This window comes from Protopterus annectens, chromosome 4.part0, assembly GCF_019279795.1.
Source record: "Protopterus annectens isolate FY-2018-M chromosome 4.part0, PAN1.0, whole genome shotgun sequence".
In the NCBI taxonomy this organism is placed as follows: domain Eukaryota; kingdom Metazoa; phylum Chordata; order Ceratodontiformes; family Protopteridae; genus Protopterus; species Protopterus annectens.
In genome coordinates this window covers 1,886,834,415-1,886,861,625 of record NC_056733.1, presented here as the reverse complement: position 1 = coordinate 1,886,861,625, position 27,211 = coordinate 1,886,834,415, and the positions used below count along the sequence as shown (strand labels likewise).

The 27,211-nt window shown below is 40.9% G+C and overlaps 1 protein-coding gene across 3 annotated transcripts in view; it reads right to left on the bottom strand.

Annotated features, from left to right (window-relative positions):
• RARS1 (arginyl-tRNA synthetase 1) overlaps nt 1-27,211 on the bottom strand; it is a 1,169,219-nt gene that overhangs the window by 60,332 nt on the left and 1,081,676 nt on the right. For all 3 annotated transcript variants that reach the window (XM_044069555.1, XM_044069556.1, XM_044069554.1), the window contains exon 12: nt 12,790-12,895. In XM_044069555.1, the coding sequence (XP_043925490.1) occupies nt 12,790-12,895 (106 nt within the window). The remainder of the gene's footprint in view (nt 1-12,789; nt 12,896-27,211) is intronic.

The following is a 27,211-nucleotide window of genomic DNA, read 5'->3' as shown; positions in this document are numbered from 1 at the left end:
GCCTAGCCGACCCACTAAGAGGTATGCTCGGAACCGAGGAAGTTTGGGTCCAAGCGTCCCTGTTGGGGCCAACAAGTGAGCTTTGCTCCTAGAAACCAAGATTGGCGCCAAAGTTGTCGGAGTGGAACTCAGCTCTGAGACAGACAAGAGAGGTGCTGGAACCGACGGTTCCACAACAATCGGCACCGATAGCTCTGGCTCCGAAGAACCAACATGGCTCGGAGGAGGAACAGAAGCAAGGAGTATGGCCTTAGATGGCTCCGGAACTAATTGGGTCGGAGCTGGCAACAAATTAGATAGTGACAACTTCAAAAGTCTAAGCACTACTCTCTCTACATCCTCTTCAGAAAGACTCTTGGAGGATCTGGAAGACAAGGTAGGTGATCTAGATCTCTGCAAAATCTGAGATCTGAGAGTCAGGGAGACCGGTAATAATTCTCTACACCGGCTCCAAGGTAAATGTTCAGTAGTCGGCTCCAAACTACTTGGGGTCGATAACCTCTACCAGCTCCGAGGTCAGTGGAACCGAAGAGGTAGAAGATTTGTCCAATTTTGAAATTTTCTGTGGAGGTCCAGATAAAAATAGTCGGTGTGGGAGACTGTCTCTTGGCTTACTTGACTGTCTCTTTTTAGAAGAGGGAGACCTGGAATGTGATGATGATGAGCTGGCTAAATTCTCCTCAAAGGAAAGCTTAAGGAGACCTTTCAGGATCAATTTGTTCTTCCTTTCCTGGAGGAATCGAGAACTGAGGGAGTGACAAAAAGAACATGTCTCCTGAAGATGTATGGCACCTAGGCAGTAAACACAATTACTATGTCCGTCTGTCAGTGACATTTTTTGGGAACATTTCAGACGCTTTTTAAAACCCGAAGGTTTATGATCCTTACACTCCTTAGACATATTACCACAAACACAGGAGGGAAAAAACAGGAAGAGAGGACAAGGTCCTCTAACTTAAATGGGCTTAGCCCTGCTCGAGAACAACACACACAGACGAGCAAAAAAAAAAAAAAAAAAAAAAACAGAGGACTTGGTCCTCTAACTTAAACGGACCTAGCTGTGAAGAGAGGAGAAGCTACATAAAGAATTTGCTACAAGTGAGGGGCATCCACATTGGGAAGGATAACAAATACACACACAGTAAAGTACAATTTCCCTTAAGAGCACACAGAGATCACAGTCAGTCTGGGGCTGGTTTCTCCCTTTCTCTCTAGGTCCTCAATAAGGCTTCCCACTGGCTCAGTCTAGTGGGCAAGCGAAAACCTCCAGCACCCTCTCTGTCCAACCAGTGCTTCATGTCCCTGCCAAAGTAGCTGACACACACACACTTTGAGATAAGAGTTTACACAACCACACAGACACTCCTGGGGAAGGCTGGCACAGGTTCTCCAGCTGTGCCCCTTTTACCCAGATTATATGGTAGAAATCACTGCCACCACCCAGTAATATTTATCAGCTACTCAAAGGCCCTTATGAAAGGGTGTCCAATTATAGTGCTTAATATTATTATCCAAGTGCAACCAAACAGTCAAGACTTATTTGGAGTGACTTGGTATAGTATCACTATATACATGCAATGTACTCTTAGAGCTTAAACTATCTGATCAAACAGCCACAGGTGAAATGTTTAAAAATACTTAATAATAAATAATAAAAACACAAGACAATACTTCTTACTACACAGTGCCAGTCAAGAGTTCAGAGATCACAGAGAAATACTTAAAATAATACATTAGAAAAGTTCTGACATCAACAGAGAAAAGCATTTAGTCTAATCATCCTAATTCCTAGCTATTTCTAAGAGAAAACACAGTTCTAAAATCCTACTTACATATAGACACAGGCAGAGTGGTGAGGTGGATGTTCTCAAGACAAATGCTCTCTCTTTCTGTCCTTAAATTGATAAAGTACCACTGAGTCATTTCATATTACATCATTTCTTTCTGGTTCCCAGGCTAACATACTCTCAGAGGTTAATAGCCCTTGATCTTGCAGCTGGTTAGGAAGCCAGAACAATAAAAGAAATTATACATGCAAATTCTAGCCATTAACTCTGGCCTCAAAACAACAGGCAGGCTTACCTTTATCTAGACATCTCAGCTCCAAGTTTTGACATCAAAGAATTGAATTAACAGCTTTGTTACAGCAGAGTGCACTGCTGCTACATTTTGCTGTTCCACATTTAACACCATTTTTTCCCATTTAAGAGAACAAGCCCATACAAATGACAGAATTATCTACACAATTCTACGTGGCTAGGCTGGCAGTCTTCACCTATCTTCACACATCTCCCCCCTGGGGAACTCAAGCTAGTTTTCAAGTGACCCTTGAGAAACGTTGCTTGAGGGGGTTAGGTCTATCTGAGTATACCTTACCCCATTTCCTCTCTTGAGAGCCCATCTGCAATGGCATTGCTAATCCCACTGCAATGCTGCACTGACATATCATATGCTTGCAACCCTAGGCTCCATCTTAGCAACTTGGCATTTTGCTGGCTGGTTCTGTGTAACCATGTTAGGGAGTTGTGATCTGTCACTACAGTGAAGTTTCTTCCATACGGATAAGGCTGATGTTTCTGCAGTGCCCACACTATGGCTAGACATTCCTTTTCTACAGCTGCATACCATTCCTCCCTGGGTTGGAGCCTTCGACTGAGATAAACTACTGGGTGCTCTTCTCCCTCTGAAGAAATATGGCGGAGTACAGCCCCCACACCATGGTTCAAAGCATCCACCTGCACAACAAAGTCTTTGCTGCAATATGGACTGGCTAACACAAGTGGTCCTCCCAAAGCTTCTTAAGCTCCTGGATTGTCTGCTCACATGCTGGGGTCCATACTACCTTAATTGGCCTGTTCTTCCTTGTCAGATCTGTGAGGGGAGCAGCTATGGTACGTACTATAACTGGGGACAAACTTTCTGCAGTACCCTGCTGTCCCTAAGAATGCCCTCAACTGTTTCTTGGTAACAGGTGCAGGCCATGCCTGAATGGCTTCTACTTTAGTAGGTTCTGGCTTGATCTTACCACTCCCCACTCTATGTCCCAGGTAGGAGACCTCTGCCACACCAACCTGACATTTGCTGGGCTTAATGGTCAACCCTGCCCTCTGTAGTCTGCCCAGAACCTCCCTGACATGCTGAAGGTGCTCTTCCCAGGAATTGCTGCAGATGGCAATATCATCTAGGTAAGCAAGGGCAAACCCTTCTGCTCCTGCTAGGATATGATCTACCAGACTCTGGAAAGTCGTTGGGGCATTTTTCATTTCAAAGGGCATCTTTGTGAACTCATACAAGCCAAAAGGAGTCACAAAGGTTGACTTCTCTTTAGCACTGGGAGTCAAGGGCACCTGCCAGTAAGCCTTGGTAAGATCAATGGTTGTAAGGTACTTAGCCCCACCCAGCTGCTGTAGGGCTTCATCTGTCCTAGGCATAGGGTCAGCATCTGACTCTGTGTGACTATTTAATTTCCTGTAGTCCACACAGAACCTGGTGCTGCCATCCTTCTTAGGCACCAGCCCCACTGGGGAGGCTAAAGGACTGTTAGTCTCTTGAAGCAGCCTTAGTTCCAACATTCCTGTATCTCCTCCCTCAGAGTCTGTCTGACTCTCTCAGGCACCCTATAAGACCCTGCCTAATAGGCCTTTGGGTTCCTGTATCCACCTGGTGCTGCACTACGTGGGTGTACCCTGGTTTCCCAGTGAACATGTCCCCAAACTCCTGTAACACTGCTTGGATTTCTCGAACATGGGTAGGCAATAGCTGCTGGGACACTGCTACCCATTCCACTGAGGTGTCAGTTTGAGCCTCACTGAGGACAGCAGTCACTTGATCTCCCTCAGACTCCTCCTGTAATCCACTGCAAATGCTCAGCACAAGGGCCTCCCTATCATGGTAAGGTTTCATCATGTTAACATGGTAAAATTTGTGTCCCTGCCTCCTGCCTAGCAGTTCTACCATGTAGTTAACATCACTTACATTTCTTACCACCTTGTAGGGTCCCTCCCAAGCTGCTTCCAACTTGCTGTGTCTGACAGGAATGAGAACCATTACCGGCTGCCCCACAGCATACTCTCTAGCTCGAGCATTCCTGTCATTCCACACCTTTTTCTGTTGTTGGGCTTCTGCCAGGTTGTCTCGGGCCAAGCCCATGAGTTCCCTGAGCCTTGTCCTGAGGTTTAGGACATATGCCACAACAGACTCCTTGTGAGGTTCACACTCACCTTCCCACTCATCTAAAACTAAATCTAGAGGTCCCCTCACCCTATACCCACACAGCAACTCAAAGGGTGAAAAACCTGTGGATTACTGGAGAACCTCTCTGTAAGTAAACAGATGGGGCAAATATTTGTCCCACTCCCTCTTAAACTGGTCTGCAAATGCCCATAGCATGGACATGATTCTAGAGTTTAACCTCTCAACAAGACCATTAGTCACAGGGGTTGGTAGGGGGTGGTCTTCAGGTTCTTCACCCCACAGTACTTCCACAGACAAGCCAGCAGGTCTGATATGAAATTGGCACCTCTGTCAGTCAGTATTTCTTTTGGGAAATCTACCCTGCTCAAAACTTCTAACAAACTATTTACCACCTTTTCTGCCTCAGTGGAGGACAGAGCCACTGCCTCAGGGTATCATAGGTTTATAGGTGTATACTAGGCTAATGGCCCTGGGGCGTTTACAAGCCTAGCCATAGGATTACCCTGGCATTGTGCCACCCGACCTTAGTTCCCAGTGCCTCTGTTGAGAAGAGCCATTGGAGTTATCCCTGGGGTGAATTTATCTACTTCCCATCCACTCATCAAGGCTTCTCTTGAAGAGGGTCAGCGAGGTGCTCTGCTTGACATGTATGGTAAGTCTATTCCATAGCATCATGTAGCATAATCCACTACCACTAGGATATACTTTTTCCCTGTGGAACTTGGGGTACTCAGAGGCCCCACAATATAAATAGCTACCCTTTGAAATGACTCCTCAGTCACAGGCAAAGGGATCAAAGGAGCTCTCAACTTGTCTCCTGCCTTGCCTACCTTTTGGCACTGCTCACAGGTCCTGCAGTACCCTGTTACATCTCTGGAAATTCCAGGCCAATAGAAGTTCTGCATACTATGCCTCTTTATATGTTTTATGCCCATATGACCTGCAAAGGGAATATCATGGGTATGGCTAGAAGTGCCAGACAGTAGGCTCTGGGCACTACCAACTGCGGTACTCTCCCACCTTCTAGCCCTCCCTCAGGGGTCCACTCTCTATACAGTAATCCTTTGTCCCAGTATACAGATTCCCCCTTCTCTTGAGAATCAGGTACCTCCCTAGCTTCCTGCCTCAGGCCTTGCAATGTAGGGTCTGAGAGTTGAGCCTGTCTCAACTCTCTCTTTGTAACCCTTCCCAGCTCCCCTTCCACAAGAAGTTTGGCATCTTCTGACAGTGGTGCCTCACTGTCAGCCTGGGTATTTCTACTCACCTCTACCTTAGCAGTCACTTTTTCCAAGGGAACATCAGTACCCACAAGCAGCTGTGGCTCACATTCAGTCTCACTTAACCACCTCACCATGCCTGGCTGCAAGTTTGCAGTCTGTCTGGGTCTCCCTCAGGCTACCAGACCCACATGCTTGTCTCCTAGCCTGACTGCGTGTAACTGCATACACACATGGTACTGCCTCATCCAAATCCTTCTCTATCAGGACATCTGCAGGATGGTAGTTTGGTACCTCTGTTGTCTCAAGACAACCAACTATTGGCATTTTGTCTTTCCCACTTACTGGCTCTCTCAACTTTTGTTCCCCACCTTGCCTACGTGGACATCTGTATGCTACATGGCCCCACTGGTTATATCCAAAGATTTAACCCTAGGTCCTAGACGTGTTCCTGGACTAGTGGCTTCCCCTGCTACTGCCAAATTCTGTTGGGGCAATCTGTGCTGCCCACAATGGGTTATTTAGACCCATGAGCAGTACTGGGGGTCTCCTTCCTGTGCAAGGATGCCCTGCTTGCTAGGTATAGGTCTCCCTTCTTCCCCAACTCATCTGAAGTAGCCCATTGTCTATCGGCTAACCAGATCCTCATGAAATCAGGCAAAGTGCTAAGCGCTTGTTCCCTCACCAAAAGCTCTGCCAGCGCTTCAAAAGTGGTGACCTGTCATCCACTCACCCACCTATGAAAATAAGTGCTTAGTTCAGCAACATATTCACAAACACTTTCATCTGCCTTGTGTCTATGCCCACAAAACTTTTTCCTATACGTTTCAGGTGTTAGCTTAAAACATTCTAGCAAGTGATTCTTAGCAGTATAATCAAAATATTCAACGTCAGACATTTTAGACAACACAGTTACAGCTTTACCATAGAGTAAGGGGGTCAGGAACCCTACCCAGAGCCTTTGGTCAACATCATACTGTTTACATACCCTCTCAAACATATGAATAAAACTATCAAAACTATCCCCCTCTTTAAACTGCAGAAGACATCTACTGACCTTTTGTGCTTCGGGGTCCAGTTACTCCCTTCCCCATTACCTCCATGACTCTGGTGAACAGTCAGCATCTCCTTCTCATGCTGCCTCTGCCTCTCCTTTTCCTCAGCTTTCAGATGTAGCAGTTTCTTATTCTCCTCATTCTCTAGATGCCTCAGTCTCTCAGCTGCTTCTATTTCCAAATGCCTGGCCTCCAACTCAAGTCTCTTTAGCTCCAGATGGATTTAAGTCCTCTGCAAAAAGACTGAGCTGTCCATTCTCTGAGGGTGGGACATCTCCACTGCCAGTCTGATCGTCCTCCTGGTTGCTGTTTTCTGATGCAGCTGTGACCAAGGCTGCAATCAGGTCTGCCTTAGTCAGGTTTCATGCACCAGTCCGCTAGCCTGGCACATCTCGGCCAGCTGTCTCCTTGTCAGCTTTCCATACTCCTCTGCTGACATACTGCCTGCTCTTTTGGACTAACTAAGCTAACAAAAGAAATAAAACAATTGTGATATGAAGTCTGAGTACTCACTACGTGGCTGATTTAGAGTACAAAACACCTTCAATGATCACTGCACACAAGCTACAGGAATACACTCTTCCCACACCACTACAAGCCAATTAGTATTTGCCAACCAATTAATACGTGGCATGGATATCCCACCACTGCCAAACAATTCATATGTGACGCCCGTGCGCTGGTCCAGCAATCAAGGAGCCTCAATCTTCACCAATGAGGAGCATCCATATAGGGAAAGGATAAATACACACACAGTAAAGTACAATTTCCCTTAAAAGCACACAGAGATCACACTCAGTCTGGGGGCTGGTTTCTCCCTTTCTCTCCTGGTCCTCAATAAGACTTCCCAACTGGCACAGCTATAGGGTCAAGATCTCAGCATAGTGCTCAAGCTAAAAACCTCCAGCACCCTCTATGTCCAAACAGTGCTTCGTGTCCTGCCCAAGTAGCTGACACACACATACTTTGAGATAAGAGTTTATACAACCACACAGACACTCCTGGGGAAGGCTGGCACAGGTTCTCCAGCTGTGTCCCTTTTACCCAGACTATACGGTAGAAATCATTGCCACCACCTAGCTAATATTTACCAGCTACTCAAAAGGCCCTTATGAAAGGGTGACTAATTACACTGTGCAACATTATTATCCAAATGGTAAATGCAACCAAATAGTCAAGACTTATTTGGAGTGACTTGGTACAGTATCACTACAAACATGCAATCTACTCTTAGAGCTTCAATTATCTCTACACCAAACAGCCACAGTTGAAAGGTTTACAAATACTTAATAATAAATAATAAAAACACAAGACAATACTTCTTACTACACAGTGCCAGTCAACAGTTTAGAGATCACAGAGAAATACTTAAAATAATACAGTAGAAAAGTTCTGACATGAACACAGAAAAACACTTAGTCTAATCATCCTAATTCCTAGCTATTTCTAAGAGAAAACCTAGTTCTAAAAATCCTACTTACATATAGACACAGGCAGAGTGGTGAGTTGGATGTTCTCAAGACAAATGCTCAAATGCTCTCTCTTTCCATCCTTAAACTGATAACACGGTACCACTGATTAATTTCAGATTACATCATTTCTTTCTGGTTCCCAGGCTAACAGACTCTCAGAGGTTAATAGCCCTCGATCTTGCAGCTGGTCAGGAAGCCAGAACAATAAAAGAAATTATACATGCAAATTCTAGCCATTAACTCTGGCCTCAAAACAATAGGCAGACTGCATTTATCTAGGCATCTTGGCTCCGAGTTTTGACATCAAAGAATTGACTTATCAGCTTTATCACAGCAGAGTGCACTGTTGTTACATTTTTGCCATTCTACATTTAACAGCATTTTTTCCCATTTAAGAGAACAAGCTTGTGGCTTATATGGATATCTACAAATGACAGAAATATCTACACAATTCTATCTGGCTAGGCTGGCAGCCTTCACCTATCTTCACAATTAATACTTTATTTGGCTGGGTAACTGGCCCAAAACCCAAGAAGCATGAAAAACTAATAGATATTGAAGAACATTTACAAGATAACACTCATTCATCATCATCATCAGCCCCCTTTTTCCCATTTTCTACATGGGGTCGGAGTATAGTGTAAACTGTCACATCTCTCTCGAGTCAGTGCCACACTACTGCCTTCTCCAACACTCATGCTTGACTGTCACAGATGTTCTTTCACAATCTATCCACCTCTTTGCTGGACATCCTCATTTCCTCTTACCTTCTTCCTGTCTGTCTCAAATCTTCACCAGATTGCCTTCTGCTTTCCTGCACGTGTCTGAATCACTGCAATCTGTTCTCGTTGATCTTTTTTGAAACTGGAGCTACTTTGGCTTCTGCTCTTATGCCCTCATTTCTTTGTCTGTCCCACACTGTGCATCCTAACACCCTTCTCAAGCATTTAATTTCCATCACCTCTAGTTTCTTCACCTGCTCTGCCTTTACAGCCCAGGTTCCTGTACCATACAGTAGTACTGGTTGAGCCACTGTCTTGTACACCTTACTTTTCAGCTTCTTTGACATTCTTCTGTCATAGACTACAAAACCCTTCCAGATACTTGAAGCCATCTACCTGTTCCACTATCTTCCCATCTATCTCAATTCTCAGCTTCTTCGTATTTCCCCAATTTGTTGCCATTACCACTCTTATCTGTGCTTAGTTTCATCCCATGTGCCTTCAGTTTTGCATTCCATTCCCCTATCCTTTGTTGAAGTTCTTGCTCAGAGTCTGCCTGTAATGCCACATTGTCTGAATACAGTACCTCTGTCGATCTGTCCCCTCCAACCTGTTTGCTAATGTAGTCCATCACCAGTATGAACAGCTGTGGGCACAGAGCTGAACCCTAGTGTACACTCATTCCCACTGGGAACTCCTCTGTGAGGTCGAACACTGTTTGTACTTGAGTAATTGGGTCCTTGTACATCGCCTGTACAAATTCTACCAATTCCAATTTAACTTTCTTAGGACCTTGTCATATGCTTTCTCCAAGTCTTAGAATGCTCAGCTGGACTCTTTCCTCATCTCTAGCTTCTTCTCAATTGTGTGTCTCACTGCAAACATCGGGTCAGTTGTGCTGCATTCTGATCCGAATCTGAACAGCTAATTTCCCATCTTACATTCCACTACTCTGTGTATCCGTTTATCAATCACCTTCTCCAGAACTTTCATGCAATGTGATAGGAATTTAATGGCTCTGTACTGCCCACAGTTGGAAATATCCCCTTTGTTCTTGTACACGGGAATGAGTATGCTTATTCTCCAGTCATCTTAGATACGCCTTTCTCGCCACACTGCTATGAGTACCCTCAGGAGCCATTTCCCCCCCATTTCACCCAGCATCTTTATTATACCTGCTGTTAAGTCATCTGAGCCTACTGCTTTCCCTGACTTCATTTTCCTTAGTGCTGTTCTTACTTCTTCTAGGGTGGGCTCCTCCTCTTCTCTCATCATAGGTTGTTTCTTGGGCAGTACAGCTTCTGTGGGGTTTTCTTCATTCAGAAGCTGCTGGAAATACTCCTTCCATCTGCCTTTGATGTCCTGTGGACTGGTGAGCAGGTTGTTGCTGGCATCCCTTATGAAGGGTGCCTGACTATCTTCTTTATCTTTCTGTCTTTGTCATGCAACCTGACACAGTTTCTTTGTACAAACTACTGACTCTCTTTCCAGAAGTTTGTAGAGTGCTACCAATGCCCTATCCTTTGCTACTGCAACTCCTTTGTTAGCCAACCAGTATTCCTTCCTAGCCTGGTTGGTCTTTTCCATCTCCCATTTTTTTCCTACACTCCTTTCTTTTGATCACTTCCTGGACTTCTGCATTCTACCACCATCTTTCCTTATTTCCATACCTGGCTTGAACACATATCTGTTCTGTAGTCCTAATACATGCTGTTTTGAGGCGCTGCCATTCTTCTTCAACTCCACCTATTTCCTCTTCTTCTTGGGGTGTTAAGAGTCCTGAATAATTCCTTCAACTGCTGTACTTCTCCAGTCATCTTCCAGGTCTTCAGTCTGGTCTCTGTTGACCTTAGATCCTTCTCTGACCACTGCTTGCAGCTGATTGTGACAAGTGGTTTATGCTGTGGGCCGACTGTTTCACTGGGGATGACTCTGCAATCATGAATTCTACCCAGTGCTTTTCCTTACTAGGAGGAAGTCTACCTCAGCTGCATGTTGGAAAATCTTGTATGTGATCCTCTAACTGTCTCTCTTTCTGAACCATGTGTTTTCCACTATCAGGCCATTTGTCAGACAGAAGTCTAGAAGATGACAGTGACTTGGTGTTAGTAATATCAAAATAGCTTTTGGGTGATGTTTATATAAGGCATATATCATAACATATCATTACATTTAAGTTATTTCAACTTGCCTTTAAAGCCATTACCTGCCTGGTGTTTCCTTACTTCAGCTGGTAAATGGTTCCAAACAGGCAGCCTTTTCATCCATATCAGTCTTATTATTGAAAATATGTTACGGTGTCTGTCTTAAAGAATAGAAGTCTCACTTTTAATAAGCAGCAAAGTTTTCAATGAGGGACAGTGCCCCAATATAATGAACAGTGTATCTCTGGTTTTGTTCTGGCAACCAGTTAAAGTATGTTAGCAGATCACAATGATGTGTGCATGGATCTGATAATATCACAAACTTGCAGATCATATTTTTTTGCAACTTTTGTTTGCAGAAATTAGGCAGCCTGCATTCCATTTTGGGAATGAGGATGGTCCTATAAATAGTTCTTCAGACTGCTAGGGAAAACAGGTGGGAGACTTTTCAGCAAAGTTTAAGCTGCATCACTACCTTAACTATAACATTTTCAGTGTGCTGAATGAGGGCTAGGGGTAGATCTAGTGTAAGGCCAAGATACTGCTGTTCAGTAACATTTGGTATAATGCTGCTTATACTGTCATTTAGTTTATGTGGTGAAATGTTGGTTAGATTTTGGGGACAGACAAATAGCACAATGCCTGATTTCTTGGGTATGACTTGCAGCATGTTGTTTTTGGTCCATTCACAAAGTGGAGAGATACTTTTCCGTAATTTATGTTGAAGGTCATTTGTAGATTTGTCTGATTCAATCAGCTGGAGATCATCAGCATACATGATTACATTAAATGAAGGAAAGTCACTGGTAAGGTCATTTAAGAACAGTGAGAAAAGAAGACGTCTCAGTACTGATCCCTCTGGCTTGCAGATATTTATGATACTATATCTGAGAGGGTGTTGCTGGAGACGATCTGGGATGTTCTTTCTCTGTGCATTATCTATATATCTTGAACGCATTCTATTACATTGCAAGATGTGAATATTCTTCAGTATTAAGATGTTATTACTTCCTTCTTGTGTAGTTATTTTCTTTTGTGCTTGAAAAGTATTTAACAAAACAGTAAAAATAAAACTAACTTGGCATGCCATGAAATTGTGCGCCTAGAACACTTTTTAATTCAGTGCATGACACCTACAGAAAATAACTTGCCAATCACGGAAATATAGAAAAAATAATCCTAAACACCTAAAAATAAAGAAGAACTTTTCAAATGCAAAAATGAACCATGAAGGTGTAATCTACAATGGAAAGCACATGAATTTATTACCCAATTTTTAAAGTCTAGTAATATCTGATTTATCCTGAAGCACTGCAAGGACACAAGGGTGAAACTCCCAACACTAGGGCAGATGTCTGTGGATGGGGATAAATCGGCTTCCTATCACATGCAATACACACAACTGTGGGTCCTGAATGTTGGGAAAATAAACTGTGATCCAAACAAATAACTGCAACTTTCAGAACTCGCTGGTACAGAAAGCATTTCAGCATTGTTCAATAACAGGGGCAGCATTTGAATACCGCTACTACTTTCATATATTCTCCTGGAGCTCAATATACCTTAGAGTAGGGCGAATACTTGGAGGAACCATAACTCTGAACTTAGCAGGCAAGTTATTCTGAGGATCACAATTACCACATTCAGAAGTGGACAAAGCTAACTTCATTGTCTGTACAAACAGCAAAGAGATCCTCCAAATTCAGGAGGGGTGCTAGGCAACTGCGTGTTGTAAAAATACAGCGATCCATTTGAAGAATGTCACACTTTTGAAGCCAAATACAACAATACACAATATATATCATCAAGGTTATTCCAACTTTTTTGCATTACATGTAGCTTGACATGTTTTTAACACCAGTACTACAAGCAACCAGAAAACACTGACATCTTATCTGTAACATGCAAAAAAAATCTCTTCTTTCAAACCTGCATTTAAATGTTTTACAGCTAGAAGAAAAGACAAATGAAAGCAACTCTGGTACCTTGTCTCGCTCTTTTTCCTTCAGCTTGTCCATGGATCGCTTCAGTCCTTCTTCAAGCAAGTCTATTAACCGAACAGTGTCACCTGAACGGGTCTTAAATTTCTTCCTATAAGCACAGAAGAAAAAGGAAATAGATGTTACTGTAATGTTTGTTACCCTAAGTAAAATTTTTGCTGTACATAGTTGTACAACTAACTCAAGATGTATAAATGCTGTGCACGTGCAGTAAAAGTTACCCTTGTTAGCAATGCCACTGACAGAATATTACCCACATATCCACACTTTTCAATACAATATGTTAGGCCTTTAAGTGCACAAAATATCAACAGATGGTAACAGCAACTGCACAAATTGAATGGAAAAAATGTTGGTAACATTGTAGTCTACTGGCACAATGCAAGTGCTACAGTAAGCTGCCAACTGTTAGTGACTATTTTCAAACTGGTGTCACCTGAAGGGGAAGACCCAAAGAATGCACAGTACAAAGTTACTGAAGGTTTAATGACCAATACTGGAGTCAGAATTAAGTAAATTTCCATATGACACCCTACACCAAACAATAATGCGAGCATACCTAAGACAGGGTTACCACAAAAAAAAAAAAAATAAAAAAATGGCAAATGTCCTGAGATTTTAAGACAAAATATATTTTTTAGGTTTTCTTTAATAGTTGCATAAAACAGTTATTTGATCTCTGAAACACATACATATTATATGAAATAGCATAAGCAACTCAAATGTTACAAAAATAAGCTTTTATTTTGGCAAAAAAAATGAAGTTCTGTCCTTTGCACTGGCTGTGGGTATGATTTGTCCTGAAATATCTCGCATTTCTAGAAAAAATGTCCCATTTTGGGTATATGAAAAGGTTTGAAGTCCCAAGGATGACACACTCAGGAGTGCAGCACCCCCTTTTGCTGCACTGAAGTGCAAGCAATTGATCTACCTGGTGTGGAAACAGAAAGGTGAGTGTGCTACCTATTGCGCCACTGACACTAGGTGGCAACCCCAGCCTATGATTTGCATGCTTGTGCAGTGCATTACATTACAGCATTTAAATTCTGCAGCTAGATGTCCCATTACATTTGGTACCAAACCTGCAAACCTGTCATTTTCAGTTTAAGATTTCTCTGGATGATCTTTTATTATATAGTTAACTTTACATGGTGCAGTCTTGTCATTTTTTTTTGTAAGAGACTTCCATTACACAGCTGTCATTTCTCATACACGCCTTGCTGAGACTCCAATTAACACTGTCAACACTCTGCTACAAAAACAGAAGCAACACACAGCTCCAACTGTTATCAGCTAACAGAGTATTGGAAAGAAAGTTGTTAAAACAGTTTGGTATGGTGTGTAGTCAGCTTGTGCATAATAAGCTCCATTTAAGTAATGGAAAACCGAAGCCAGTTTGCTTGGAGACAAAAAATATCACCAATAACTTGCTAGGAAACACTTGACACATCTGCAAATGTGGTTTACTAGATATTAATTAAGTTCTATCAAATCATTCTGAATACAAAGCTTTGTGTTTATGCATTACATGCTGTAGCTATTACATTATATCCTGCTTGTTATTGGTTGGACATACACATCACATTTGCTAATAAGTGTTAAGCAATGAAGGCTGAAATTGCAGTTTACAGGGATTATTTATGGCAATAACTTACTGGTAAATTTGTAAAAAAAATTAATTTGCTTTGGCTTATTAACTTTACAGGCAATACACATGAACAGGAACTTGCCAGTTTTCACTGCCAGTATTTTCATCTGATCTTTTTACAACATTGGGTTTTACCTGAGACTGAAATACAGCTCATTTTTACATAAGAAAAGCTCACAAAGTAAATGAAACACATGCTTGCAATACAATTCCCCTGCAATCATAACTAACATTTTCTAAAAGAATATATGCAAGTTACCTGCAGGGCACGATCATACCAACATCACAAAGTGCCAAAAAAACAGATCACATGGCAATTTTTAGATAACTTGCTGGCATTAACCCATGTACAAGCACCTACAAAATGATACAGATTTTGTATGTAACATAAAGCTGGCCTTTTATTTACCAGATGTTACAATTAACAGCACAAACAGAAACAGCTTATCTTTATAAAACACGTTGCAAAGTTTCATCCAACATTAAGTTCAATACTTTTGCATCTCATTAGTTCTTCCAGGAAGCCTTCTCAAACTCTTTCATGTTTCACCATCTTAGGAACACTGAACGACGTACTTGGCACAGATGAAGATAATTTATAACCTTATTTAACTGATAAGTAACTTTATACATGCAATTCTGCAAGGATGAATAAATCAGTGTCTGTTAAGCAAAGATAAGGTGAACCTTCTACCCCTTCAACCAAAAAATAAATGTAGTTCATTAATGCTGGAGGGAAATCTGTCAGCCTCACTTACAAGCCAGGGCTGGAACACAGCTCAGTAAAGCACACTTCAAAGTTCACTCTCACCAGCCTGCTTGGGAAAGACTAATGCAATCACAAGAACCAGGGTTCTGAATTTACACATACAAATAGTAAACGGATTCTGTAATACTCACTCTCAGTGCTAACCCACCCTTTAATACAAGCATCAAACCAAACTGTGGTGTGTGTGTGTTTAACTCTCTCTCTCTTTATATACACACACAGACTTGTATATATACTGGTAAAAAAATGTAGCAGAAATTGATAGTCAATGAAGTAATGTAGTTTTATTAACCAGAATGAACAAATACTGGGGCAAACTCCTGTTGTATGTACACATGAAGTGAAGTGAAATAAAACAAACTTTCCTGTTACAAAAAGGAAACAAATCTCTTATACCATGTCCAACGTAGTCCAAATGTGCTTTTAACCAGCTTCCTTCTTCTGGTTTCCCCAGTGGAAGCTGGTCTGGCTACTGCAAGTTGTGTGGGTATGTGCATGTGCATGTCAGTAACCAATATATATATATATATATATATATATATATATATACATATACACACACACACACACACACATACAGATGTATAGACATACATATACAGGGATGCAGTCTTGGAGCTGGTGCAAATAAATAACTAGTAGCAGTGGGTGTGGGGTTGGGGGGATACAAGACCCCTACAAAAAAAAATGTATTTGATTTTCACTGACTGTGCAGTCAACTGAATTTGTCAGGAGTTTCAGTTACAGCTGCTGTAGTTTTCAGCAATTCAGAACTATAAATGTGTGTTCAAGTAACATTAAATTGTGAATCCCATACTGATGAATGCTTTTAGATACACTGCTGTCCAACTGGAAATAACAGATGCACGAGTATTCAGTATATCAGCAGACTCTTAGAAGGACTTTTGTAGTACCTAAAAACTGAAACTCTTTTCTGAGAGAACTTTCTTGGAAAAAATTTTTGCTTTAGCTCCCACATTCAGGGTGCTCTCTTGGCATCTGCCACAGTATGCTGCAGCATCACCATGTTGGCTTTAGAGAATGTAACTGGCCTCACCGTCCCCTACCCTTCTGCCATGGAACATGACCAAGCTGCACCTAGAAGACAAAAACAAACTCAACAAGGACAGAAGATTAAAAATCTGTAATGCATACATACAAATGAGGTGGGTAGAGGAATTGTCTAGATAACACAGACTTGTTACAGAAGACCTGTACGAAAACTGAATAATAAAGTTAGTGCTCACATAGCTATTATGTGTCAGAGGGCACCATGTGAAAAAAATCTCAAGCTGTAAGAAAGTACAGTGGTGTTAGGAACGTACCCATAAATACAGATGTCTGAGTAGTTTCACTGTTGCAGTTCTCGCTTCTAGGAAGATCCTGCCCTGCATGCAGCTCGCATCCAGCCAGTCTGCCAGAGCACTCCCATCTCCCAGTGCTTTAGCCGAAGTCCTCCCACTATGGCATGAGTACCTTGGAAGTATAATAGGTGTATCAGCTGACATCAACTTCAGATCTTTCTTGCCCCACAAAAAACTAGAGGCAACCCCCACTGCCAGTGCATAGTGGAGTAGATTAACAGTCCCTAGTTGTTTCAAGTCGGCCCCAAAGGAACCCAGTAGATTAATCATCCCCAGTTGGCCCACGTCTGACCCCAATCCCCTTCTCGGGTAAACACAGCAGGTAAACTAGGAAAGGAAGTCTTTTAGCAAGGTGAGACTGAAAGTATAAACTAGGGACAGGACGGCCAACCCAGCAGGTGACTAACAGGACAAGAACTAAAGGAACAAAGAATGGAAAGAAAGGAAAAGGGGGATGGAGGGAGGGACTGTGAGCAGAATCATTTTAGGAACAATTTTGGAAGAAGAGCCCCCTACAGCTAATGCCTTCATACTGTCCTATAAACATGTCTGTTATTCACTGACAGGGTTTATTGAAGAGTTGTCACAAATCCCTGAAAAACAGGTAATCATACTGATAACACATTCTGACAAAACAATTACACTGGTATAAAAATTAATAAAACTGCCAAAATTACTAGACCTCAAATACCAGATTAAATGCATGCTCAAAACTATTGGCAACTCTAAGCATTTTTGACCCAGTTTGTCAATATGCTCATCTTAAGACACCAGTCTGGCAATGACGTGATGCAGTTGCTCTGTAGAAATCAGTCTTTGGAAGAGAAATGTGCAATAATGATGGCAGAGCTCTTAAGGTAGGATCCTAACTAAGATGACAAATAGAGACTTCTAGCCCAAGACTGTTAGGAAATAACCAAGTTAAGCTCAAGTACTGAAAGTATCACACATAAAAAGCATATGTTTGAGAAGTCAAAACATTTGAGAAGTCAAAACATCAAAAACAAACTCCTGCATCTCCAAGAAGCAAGCATGTGCAGAAACCAATGACCACTTTAATAGCAATAAAATATCACTTCCAACTGGAATAAAAAACTAAAACAATAAAACATGCAAATATATTGAACATAAGCCTAAGGAATGATCCAAGTTCAACTGGGCAGGAAGCCAGCATTAATAAAATGATATACGTGTACTCCTTTAGCTTCTATTTTTGGTACCTGGAGACATTTAAACTCAGAACTGCCCTTTCTTTAAATATCCTCCCCATACACCCAGTTCTCTAAAATGTAGCTTATAGTTTGACATCCTCAATCTGGGTGGAATAAACCCCAAAACTGGACTCGCTCCATATTTTGGTTCAACAACATGACTTGGATCTTCTAGCCTTTTGTGAAACATGTCTAAAACATTGACTCCTAAAATATTAATTTCCATTTGTCAGATTAAAGTTTTCAATGTGCAGATCATCTGAAACTTACAAATGGGGACAGTATCTATACAAATATTATCTTTCTTTAAGCAGTCTATCAACCTCAAGTCCCCCCCCCCCTCCAAGTGTTGTAAATGTGCACACACGCCTTTATCTATGGTTCTAAACAGTTCCCCTTCAAAACATCGAATACTTAGATTATCGAATCCCACTTCATCGAGCCTGACTTGATCGAATCTTCATTTCATCGAACTCCCGGAACAACGAAGATGAACCCCAGGAAGGAAGCCACTTGGCCACCATGGGGAACTTTGCCCTTCCTCCACTGTAGTGCAATCTTGGAGTTGGTATATTTAGTTAGGGGGGCATGTGGGGGGTGAAGCCCCCCCACTTGGAGGTTTTTTTTGTTTTGCTGTTTATTGTTTTGTCCTGGTGGTCAATTGGTTCCTTTCCCGGGGTTCGTCTTTGTTGTTCCAGGAGTTTGATATAATGAATATCCAATGAAGTCAGGCTCAATGAATTGGGATTCGATAATATGAGTACTTGCTGTTTTGAAGTAGACCCTTCTAAACAGATCACCCCCCCCTTGAAACTCACAACTTTCAAATCATTTTGAACTTCAGCAGAGACTGTCTCATTCTATTCTAACGGCCTAATTAAAAAGCCCAAAATTCCCACCCACATCTTATATCAAAAACAGAGCCTCCATTTTCTAAACCCTGATCTGTTCATTGGACCACTTTTATTCAAATACACCTGCTGACTCTGCTTGCCAAACTCTGACATATATCATATTTACTCTTCAACCCCTTCAAAATAAAACATTTTCTCAAAGTTGTAAGTTTTTTAACTTTACAAATCCACTGACTGAGCACAAGTTTATCATACCTACAATCTGATGAGGGCAAGTTTGTCAAGCAGCTTTTCTTCGACTTTTTTTTAATCACTGTTTGTTAAAACTACATGCACTTACATCCTGCAAGGTGATGGTGCACTGCAGTGGAGTTTTCCACCCCCCCCCCCAAGATGTTCCTGTTGGGAGGCTTGCCTCCTACAAAAACAACGGAGTTTTTAGACATTTTCAGGTTGCTCTTCTCAATATAGAAAAACTAATGAAGGGTAACTCATTTTTGGTTGATGTGTCCATGGTCCATCGAGAGGGAAAACCATATTGTGCCTTTTTCCCCAAGGGTAAACCAGGTACTCTGTCTTGCTCAGTCATAGAGTTTGCAAGTGGAAGATGAGAGGCTGAAATGTGGGATTGTAAGATGAAGTTCCTTACCATCTCACCATATTAAACGTATGAGCTAAACTTGCATACATAGAAATACCGTCTACCCTGGATGTTCTCATAATTACTGCATCTCCTCAGAACAAGAGTGCAGACATGCTCTGCCAGGAAACAAAATCCATCTGACTTAATCAAAAATGAGTGCATCTGACTAAATGACATTCTCAGAAAACGTATTCAGACACAAAGCCCAACACAACATAACTAAACTATCTACACCTCTTTCAAATCTAAGGCGATTCTGCAAAGAAGAAAAGATAATACTAGGGAACAACAAACATTCTCAAAACTGCCTTTTTCTTTCCTAAGGAATTTAAAACCGTCTTTGCTGTTCTCCCCCACTACTCTTAGATTCTGACAACTTTTATATCTGACTCAGTTCTATTCTCGTCAATTTCAGCTGAAGAAAATTTCTCAAAAACATACTACAATATTCTCCAAGACCTACCATGACCAAACAGGAATCTTTTTATTACCACTTCAGTTTCTCCTTTTGTCAATCTTCCATAGAAGGAAGTACACATGTTGGGTCTTCCTAACACCAAATCTCCGGTTGACATTTCAGACTTCCATACAATTTCCCTTCTACTTGTCCCTCCAATATTACTAGGAGAAGCTGTGCACCTCTAAACCTTGAAATATTTAAACTTCTATCATTGCCTTTTCAGACAGCAACATGGCTTCATGTTAGGGAAAAGCACCCAAACTGTAATACATTCTTGATGGACTTAATCCTAACTGCCAAGAACAAAGGTCTGCTTTCTTTATATTCTTATCAAGGTTCCTTTCTCTGTCAACCATGACTTAACTGCCTGTACTCTTACCCATTTCTCTAATGGTTCAAAGGCTATTTATCCACTCAATCTTTTAAAGTAAAGCTCAATTCCAGTCTTTCATTCTCTCTCAGGCATCGTTCTAGGGAAATGTATTGGAGTCCATTCACTACTACTTTTAAATCTCTGCCACAAAACCTCCACCGTACCATGCATGCATGTATGTATGTATGTATGTGAATGACTCAAACTATATGTGATCAGTATCATCTATAGAGATTATTAAATATAAATTCTATCAGGAACTCCCCAAACTCATTCTTTTGACTAGAGGAAAAAACTTGTACTTCACTGGTACAAAACTTTGCCACAACAGCCAGCTTAGCGTTCTCTCTTCCATCCAATATATCGGAATTCTATCAACATCCATTATTGTCTAGCAGTTAGCACAGAGAATTAAATTAAGACTCTGATCTGTTAATGACTTGCTTCCTATAATAAAGTGTACAAGTCCTGAATTTTTTCACCACTGTTTGCTTTTGGCTTTATTTGGTCATTTAATCATGCAGTACTCACAGGTCACTCTGAAAATGGACACTCGTATCCAAAGGGCTTACCCTGTCAAGAAATGAACAACATAAAATAAAATAAAAAAAAAAAAGCTTACCACTGAATTGGTTACCACCTTTAAATACTTTTCTTGGCTTTCAATTTCATCCTACCACCTTCATGATAATCTTTATTAACCAAGTTAAAAACATTAACAAAAAACACTTTGGTTGCACAAAGCTTTTCAGACTCCTTTTTCCCACTGTTTGTTCAGCACTGGGACAGCATATATCAGAAGCAGCTGAGACAGAGTTTGACACTCATTTCCAATTTGTCTGGTAAAACCAGCATGATTGGTAAATACTCACAAATAAGACTGGCTGATTTATCCTACTGCATCAAAATATGATCACTGTACAACCCTACATCGTGCTCACTGGCTCTAAGGAAAAAGTCACACATCCTCCTACTTAACTTCATCTACAAGCTCCCTTTATTTAACATCTCCCCTGTTAGCTCCAAGATTTTTTCTCGCACTGACCACTCACTCCTTCTATTCGTATACAGAGTGTGCCATGGTACTAGAAAGGACCTTTTCATATTATGCCTTTGCTGTTTTGGGACCCCATAGGTTCATAGGTGTTTATTAGGCTAATGGCCACAAGGGTCTTTTTAAGCCTAGGCATGCATCCCAACTCTCTTACAAGTTCTGATACCCTTGATAAGTGCAAGCATGGGCCTGGAAGATGAACCAATTACAGGTTACCAGTGTACATTAGAGACACAGGTGCCAAACTACGGATGAATTGTTTCCCATCCAAGTGTTCAAGTTGCACTTGAATTGGGTTAGGGAGGAACTTTGCTTCACATGGATGGGGAGCCTGTTCCACAGACGGGGTAGTCTCTGGGATACATACCAATTTCTCCAGCAGGTCCTATTTATATCACAGCCATGTTTTTTAAGTGTTTAGAACAGGTAATTCTGGTACTGTTTGTTTTGTGGATAAGCAGGAGGTCCATCACAGTTGGGTCTGACAATGCCCTGTATGCCAGGCATAAATCTCCCCTCAAAAGTCTGTAGGAGACAGAATACAGGAATAGGGCATTGAGGCTGTCAGCACAGGACATTTTACTTGCACCCTGTATTCTTTTAGTGAGGAACCTCTGTGGATATTCCAAATGTTAGATATGCCTGGTTAGGTACACACAGAAGGGGTCAATGTACTGAATGATAGGTCTGACGAATGCCAAATACAGTGGTACAATGACTTCCTTGGACTTAGATGCCATACTTCTGTTTATAAACTTTGCAACAAAGAATGATTTCCTCACCACTGCAGACATGTGATGGTCAAAGGCTAGATTACTATCTATGGGTGTCCCTAAGTCCCTAACTACTGGGTCAGTTCTAAGGGTTGTGTTGTCAATATGACAGTTACCAGGGATGGACAACTTCCCAAAAGAAACTATTATGCATTTCTTGGCATTTAGTTTTAGTCCATGGCTCTGATACCAGTTGTTTGTCTGTGTCAGCCCCAGGACACTCTCCCTCCCCACATCAGAAACCATTGGACACTCTCCCTCCCCACATCAGAAGAGTCTATATTAGAAGAGCGAAGCAACAAAACAGAGAACACTCTTTCATTGACACGTAAAACCCGAAGTCTGAAAACAGCGAAGTTACGGAACAGTTTTCTCCAGTGTGGTGTGATCTTGGAGTTGGTATATTTAAGTAGGGGGGATGTGGGGGGTACAGCCCACCACACTGTGGGGTGTAGGGGGTGAAGCCTCCCACTTTATTTTGTATTTATAAATTTTATTTTTTTTTGGAACTGCAATTTTTTTCCCTGGGAAAAAAATCTCTGTTCCATAACTTCACTGTTTTCAGACTTCGGGTTTTACGTGTTGACAAAAGAGCGTTTGCTCTTTCGTAGTTTCGTTCTTCTAATATAGACCCCATCAGAAACCCCAATACTTTGCTGAGTTTAGGACTACTCTTCTTAAACACCATAAGGAGAGGGTAGACTATATCTGCTTTCTTTCCTCAGGTGACTGTGCTATTAAAATTTAAATATACTACTACTTTTTTTGACCTGCAGTTGTCTCCTTTAGATCTGGAATGACATAATGACATAACTGACTGAGGCAGCTCCTAAATGCTTTATCCCATGCATGGGTCCCCTCAAAGTATATATGGAATGATCACAGTTACTCTCAGTAAGGAGCAATATATAATTTAGTACCATGAGATGGGTAAGGCCAACATATCACCAAATGTGATAGATTACTTCAAAGGAAACTGACTAGGTCTAAAATGGCCCACAAGCACAGCTAGCCTAGTACTTACTTATGAACCTAATTATTTTCTATCGGTAGATTTCCTATTCCTCACATTAAGTATTTGATTTTATTTTACTCTACTTAAACATCTCTTGCTTATACCATTTAACTTAACCCTGAACTTTATTTGCAGATATCACACCTATCACTGCTAACTTTGACTTCATTTTCTACTCAAAACTATAATACTACCCTGTCACTTGTTCTATGCTTTAAGACATATGAATTGCAATTAGATGCATTAACCCTGCAGTGCAAAGAATAAGTCAATGCTGTTTGCTGAATCACCACTATCCCCCTTTTTTGAAGATGCAAGCATCTTGATCTGTATGCACAGACTTTACATTGTATTTAATATGCATGTGTTCCCTGGTATATTTTGTATTTACTCCATTTAATCTCTCTCATATTTATAACTGCATACTTTACCATCGATTCAGTGAAGCACAATATATGTTTTCATTGTAGTCTATTTTTTAATGTACCCTTTGCTCCCTTGTTGTGGCAGCAGTCCACTACCCTTTAAACAACAAACAAAAATATTTCTTTACAAAGAGGGTTATGAATCCATGGGATGGACTGCCTGAATGAGCTGAGACTCCACAGATGCACTCAAAAGGGCAAGGCACAAGTATATAATGGGAAATGGGTGGATGAAGAGGAGGCAAACTATGGAATTCACTTTAAGAGCAGACCAAACAGCCTATCGCCTGTTATACAACAAATTAAATGCAATTGCCCCACTAAGGGAGTGGGTGCAATGGAAGCAGGAATGCCCCTTCCAAGAGATAGTAAACCCAGCACATCAAAAACAAAGTGAAGCCCAGGCCAGTGCCAGTACCAGAAATTTCCAGGTGCAACCACCAGGAACACCTTGGTAAAAATCTGAAAAGTGGTGAAAGACAAAATGGCAGCATCTTGGGGTGGAAGATGTTCCTATGTACAGCAAACATCAGTAGGTTTCTGTGCAGTTCCCAAATGCAGACACACCAACAGGTAGTTGTTCTGCCCATATCATCCGCAAGTCTTATGAGAAGAACAGCAGCACAGCATGAAGGCTGAGTATGACACACTTTCATAAATGATGCAAATGCAGAAAAGTGTCTTAAATCCAGAGATGGAAGGAATCCCCACCACCACAAACAAAAGGAAGAAGCCACCACTATCCTGTTCCCTTGGTGAAAGTCTCTGTTGCACCAGAGTAGTAATGACTTTGTCAGCAGCTCATCCGACAATGACTGGCCTACCATAAGCATAAACTGGTGAAGGCACTAACTAATAAGATTACTGGCTTAAAAACCATAAGCTATCAGAAAAGACTGGAAGCACTGTCTCTTTACCCAGGGTCTTACAGACCCATGAAGGGAGAGCTAGAGCTTGCCTTCCAAGCCACTAATAACCTAGTAATCCATTATCATTTGTATCTCCACAAATTGAACAGTCCTACAAACACGAACAAGAAATCTAAATATTCACCAGCAGATAAATCAAACAAAAGTGGAGACAGAGGTTCATTACTCAGTGCCTTTCCAACCTCTGGAATAGACTCCCATTGCAAATTAAGCAGTGTGAGACATTGTCTTCCTTCTAATAGGAACTAGACAACTGGATGAGTATTCACAAATGTACTCCTGGCTTTACTGGTCAGGCTTCAAGAAAAAGGTTCAATTTGAAGGCAGCTACCAGCAACGCATAAACAGTCGCATGACTCGATTGTCTTGAAACTTCTGTGATCCTATTGTGGGGGTGGTAAATACCACTGGCCAAAACATGGTAATGGATGGCCTGCAGGGACTATTTTAACCCTAAGAGCCAAGCAGCTAGCTTCTCAACAACAGGAAAGGGAGGCAATCACCTGGATCCAAGTTTAGACACAGAAATATGTCTCTGAAACATGAAAGCCTCTTCTCATACTCTTCTGGGGTGTTTATTTTTCTCAGGAGCTGAGAAAAGGAAGTGACTGCATCATGGCTTTTTTCTAACAGCAGGCATAGTGGAGATGCCTCCCCACCCAAACTCATGGGTATCAGGGGATGAAAGACACTGCACTCATCTCTCACAAGTGGAAAGCAGCCTTTCTGCTAAAGTAGTGAAGGTCACTAAGGGCATGGTGGACTTAAAAGTGAAGCCTGTATCAAGCATAACTTAGGATTTGGTTCCCTTACATCTGTCTTTTCTGCTCCTGTGCAGGACCTTTTAATGAGACCAACTACAGCCTTTGCATTTCATTCCCTCCACTGGTAGCTGAAGAGGAGCCTGGGTGTCACTTGCCAACAATGGTGAGGAAGATGGTAGAAACACAAGCAGTAACAGCAACCAATAATTCATGACAGCCTTGTAAACAAAAAATTCAGTGCAAAGGGTGGTCCCAATTAATACTATAGAGACCACAGGTAGAGTATATATTGTATGCATCAAATACAGGATTGGGTAGATTACAAGTGATGCATAATGTTTGCAACTGGGTGTGTGTCAGTATGGTTTATGATGTAAAATGCTTGCAACTATGATCGTGTCGGTGTGGTTTGTTTTCATTTATATAAATGTATGATTGCTTATGTCGTAAGTGATGACTTAATAAAGATGTTTCTTGTTTGAAAAAAAGGGGCAGGAACTGAATTATTTATGTAATGTTGCTTAGATTATATGATATATGGCAATACACGTGAAACAACGTTTGTTAATTTTAACTTGTTAATGCAGTTTGATTACTTTTACATAAATGTAAATGTGCCTATGTCACAATTCAATACAGGTGTTTACAAAAATACAGGAACATCTCCAACAGCACGTTATGAAGTCATTCAAATTATACAAAGAGCCATAAGGAACTGGGGATTCTGAAGCACATACTCTTAGGCTTAGAATAGAGCTGCTGTCTGGGTTTAAACTTTGGTTGTGTTTCCCAAGCTTAGGAACCATAAAATGTTTTAAAAAGAACCATACGACAGGGCACAGCAAGATTAACCAAATTACTCCATTAACTGCAGAAGGTCATTCAAAGAAGTTTCTACTGCTCCAAACATATAACCAACTTAAAATAAGAAGCTTACTTGTCATCACCTAGAGTGTTGAGAAAGTTCATGGTCATACAGAATAATTATGTAACCATTAGATGTGGTGATATAACTTATAGAACTGAAGAAAATGAAATGAAATGGATTATTAGATTAAGGGCTGATCAACCACCAGGACTAAATGACAGGATTCCCATTAAGCCTGTATTAAAAGCTAGGAAATTACAAATTAATAGATAAACCAATACCACAGGATGCCCAAAAGGAACAAGATGGAAATTTTACAGACTATATTCAGGTGTCTGAATATACTTTTATATACAGATATACCTATGCATATGTCCATAAGTAATGGTTTATTTTTTATATTTTATTTTTTATTATTACACAAAAATATAGCTTAGGCTTTTATATGCATAAAGTTTTAATATTAGCTATTAGTAATATATGAATTTGTATTTATTATTTCTTATTCATAAGATTAGTAATGTTTTTAATTATAAAAATAGATTTTATGATGGGATCCTAGTCATTTGTATTAAATTATTATGTTGCATTATTATTTAATTTTTGTATATGAGTTTAGCAATAGAAATAATGCGTGTATTTAGTACAGCATTTTTAAGAATAGATATATAACTTAAAGAATTTAACTATATTAATTGATGTGTATAATTAGCGCAATGACAGGAAGTGACCTCAGTATCACTGATGATGAAAAAGTATATAAATGTAATAAATGTGATCAGCTGTAATGGCCTGAGGAAGCCTACGGGTGAAAGCGCTGGCCGATTTTGTTTTTCGTATAATAAAGTTCTCTAATGAATGAACCAGGACTTTTATTTAAACTGTCCAAAGTGAAGTGAAAATTGTTTGTGGATTTGGTCGACCATTGCTGTTATTGTGCCGAAAGGCTTTGAGAATAGAGAAACGTAGCCGATAGTCTTGGTCGGCAATATATACACTTTTTCTGGCTGATGACTAAAGGAGAACAGAACGCATAGCGTTTAAACAGTATATGTCATATACTGTTGCCTGCAGCCTAATACAGGAACATCTCCAACAGCACGTTATGAAGTCATTCAAATTATACAAAGAGCCATAAGGAACTGGGGATTCTGAAGCACATACTCTTAGGCTTAGAATAGAGCTGCTGTCTGGGTTTAAACTTTGGTTGTGTTTCCCAAGCTTGGGAACCATAAAATGTTTTAAAAAGAACCATAC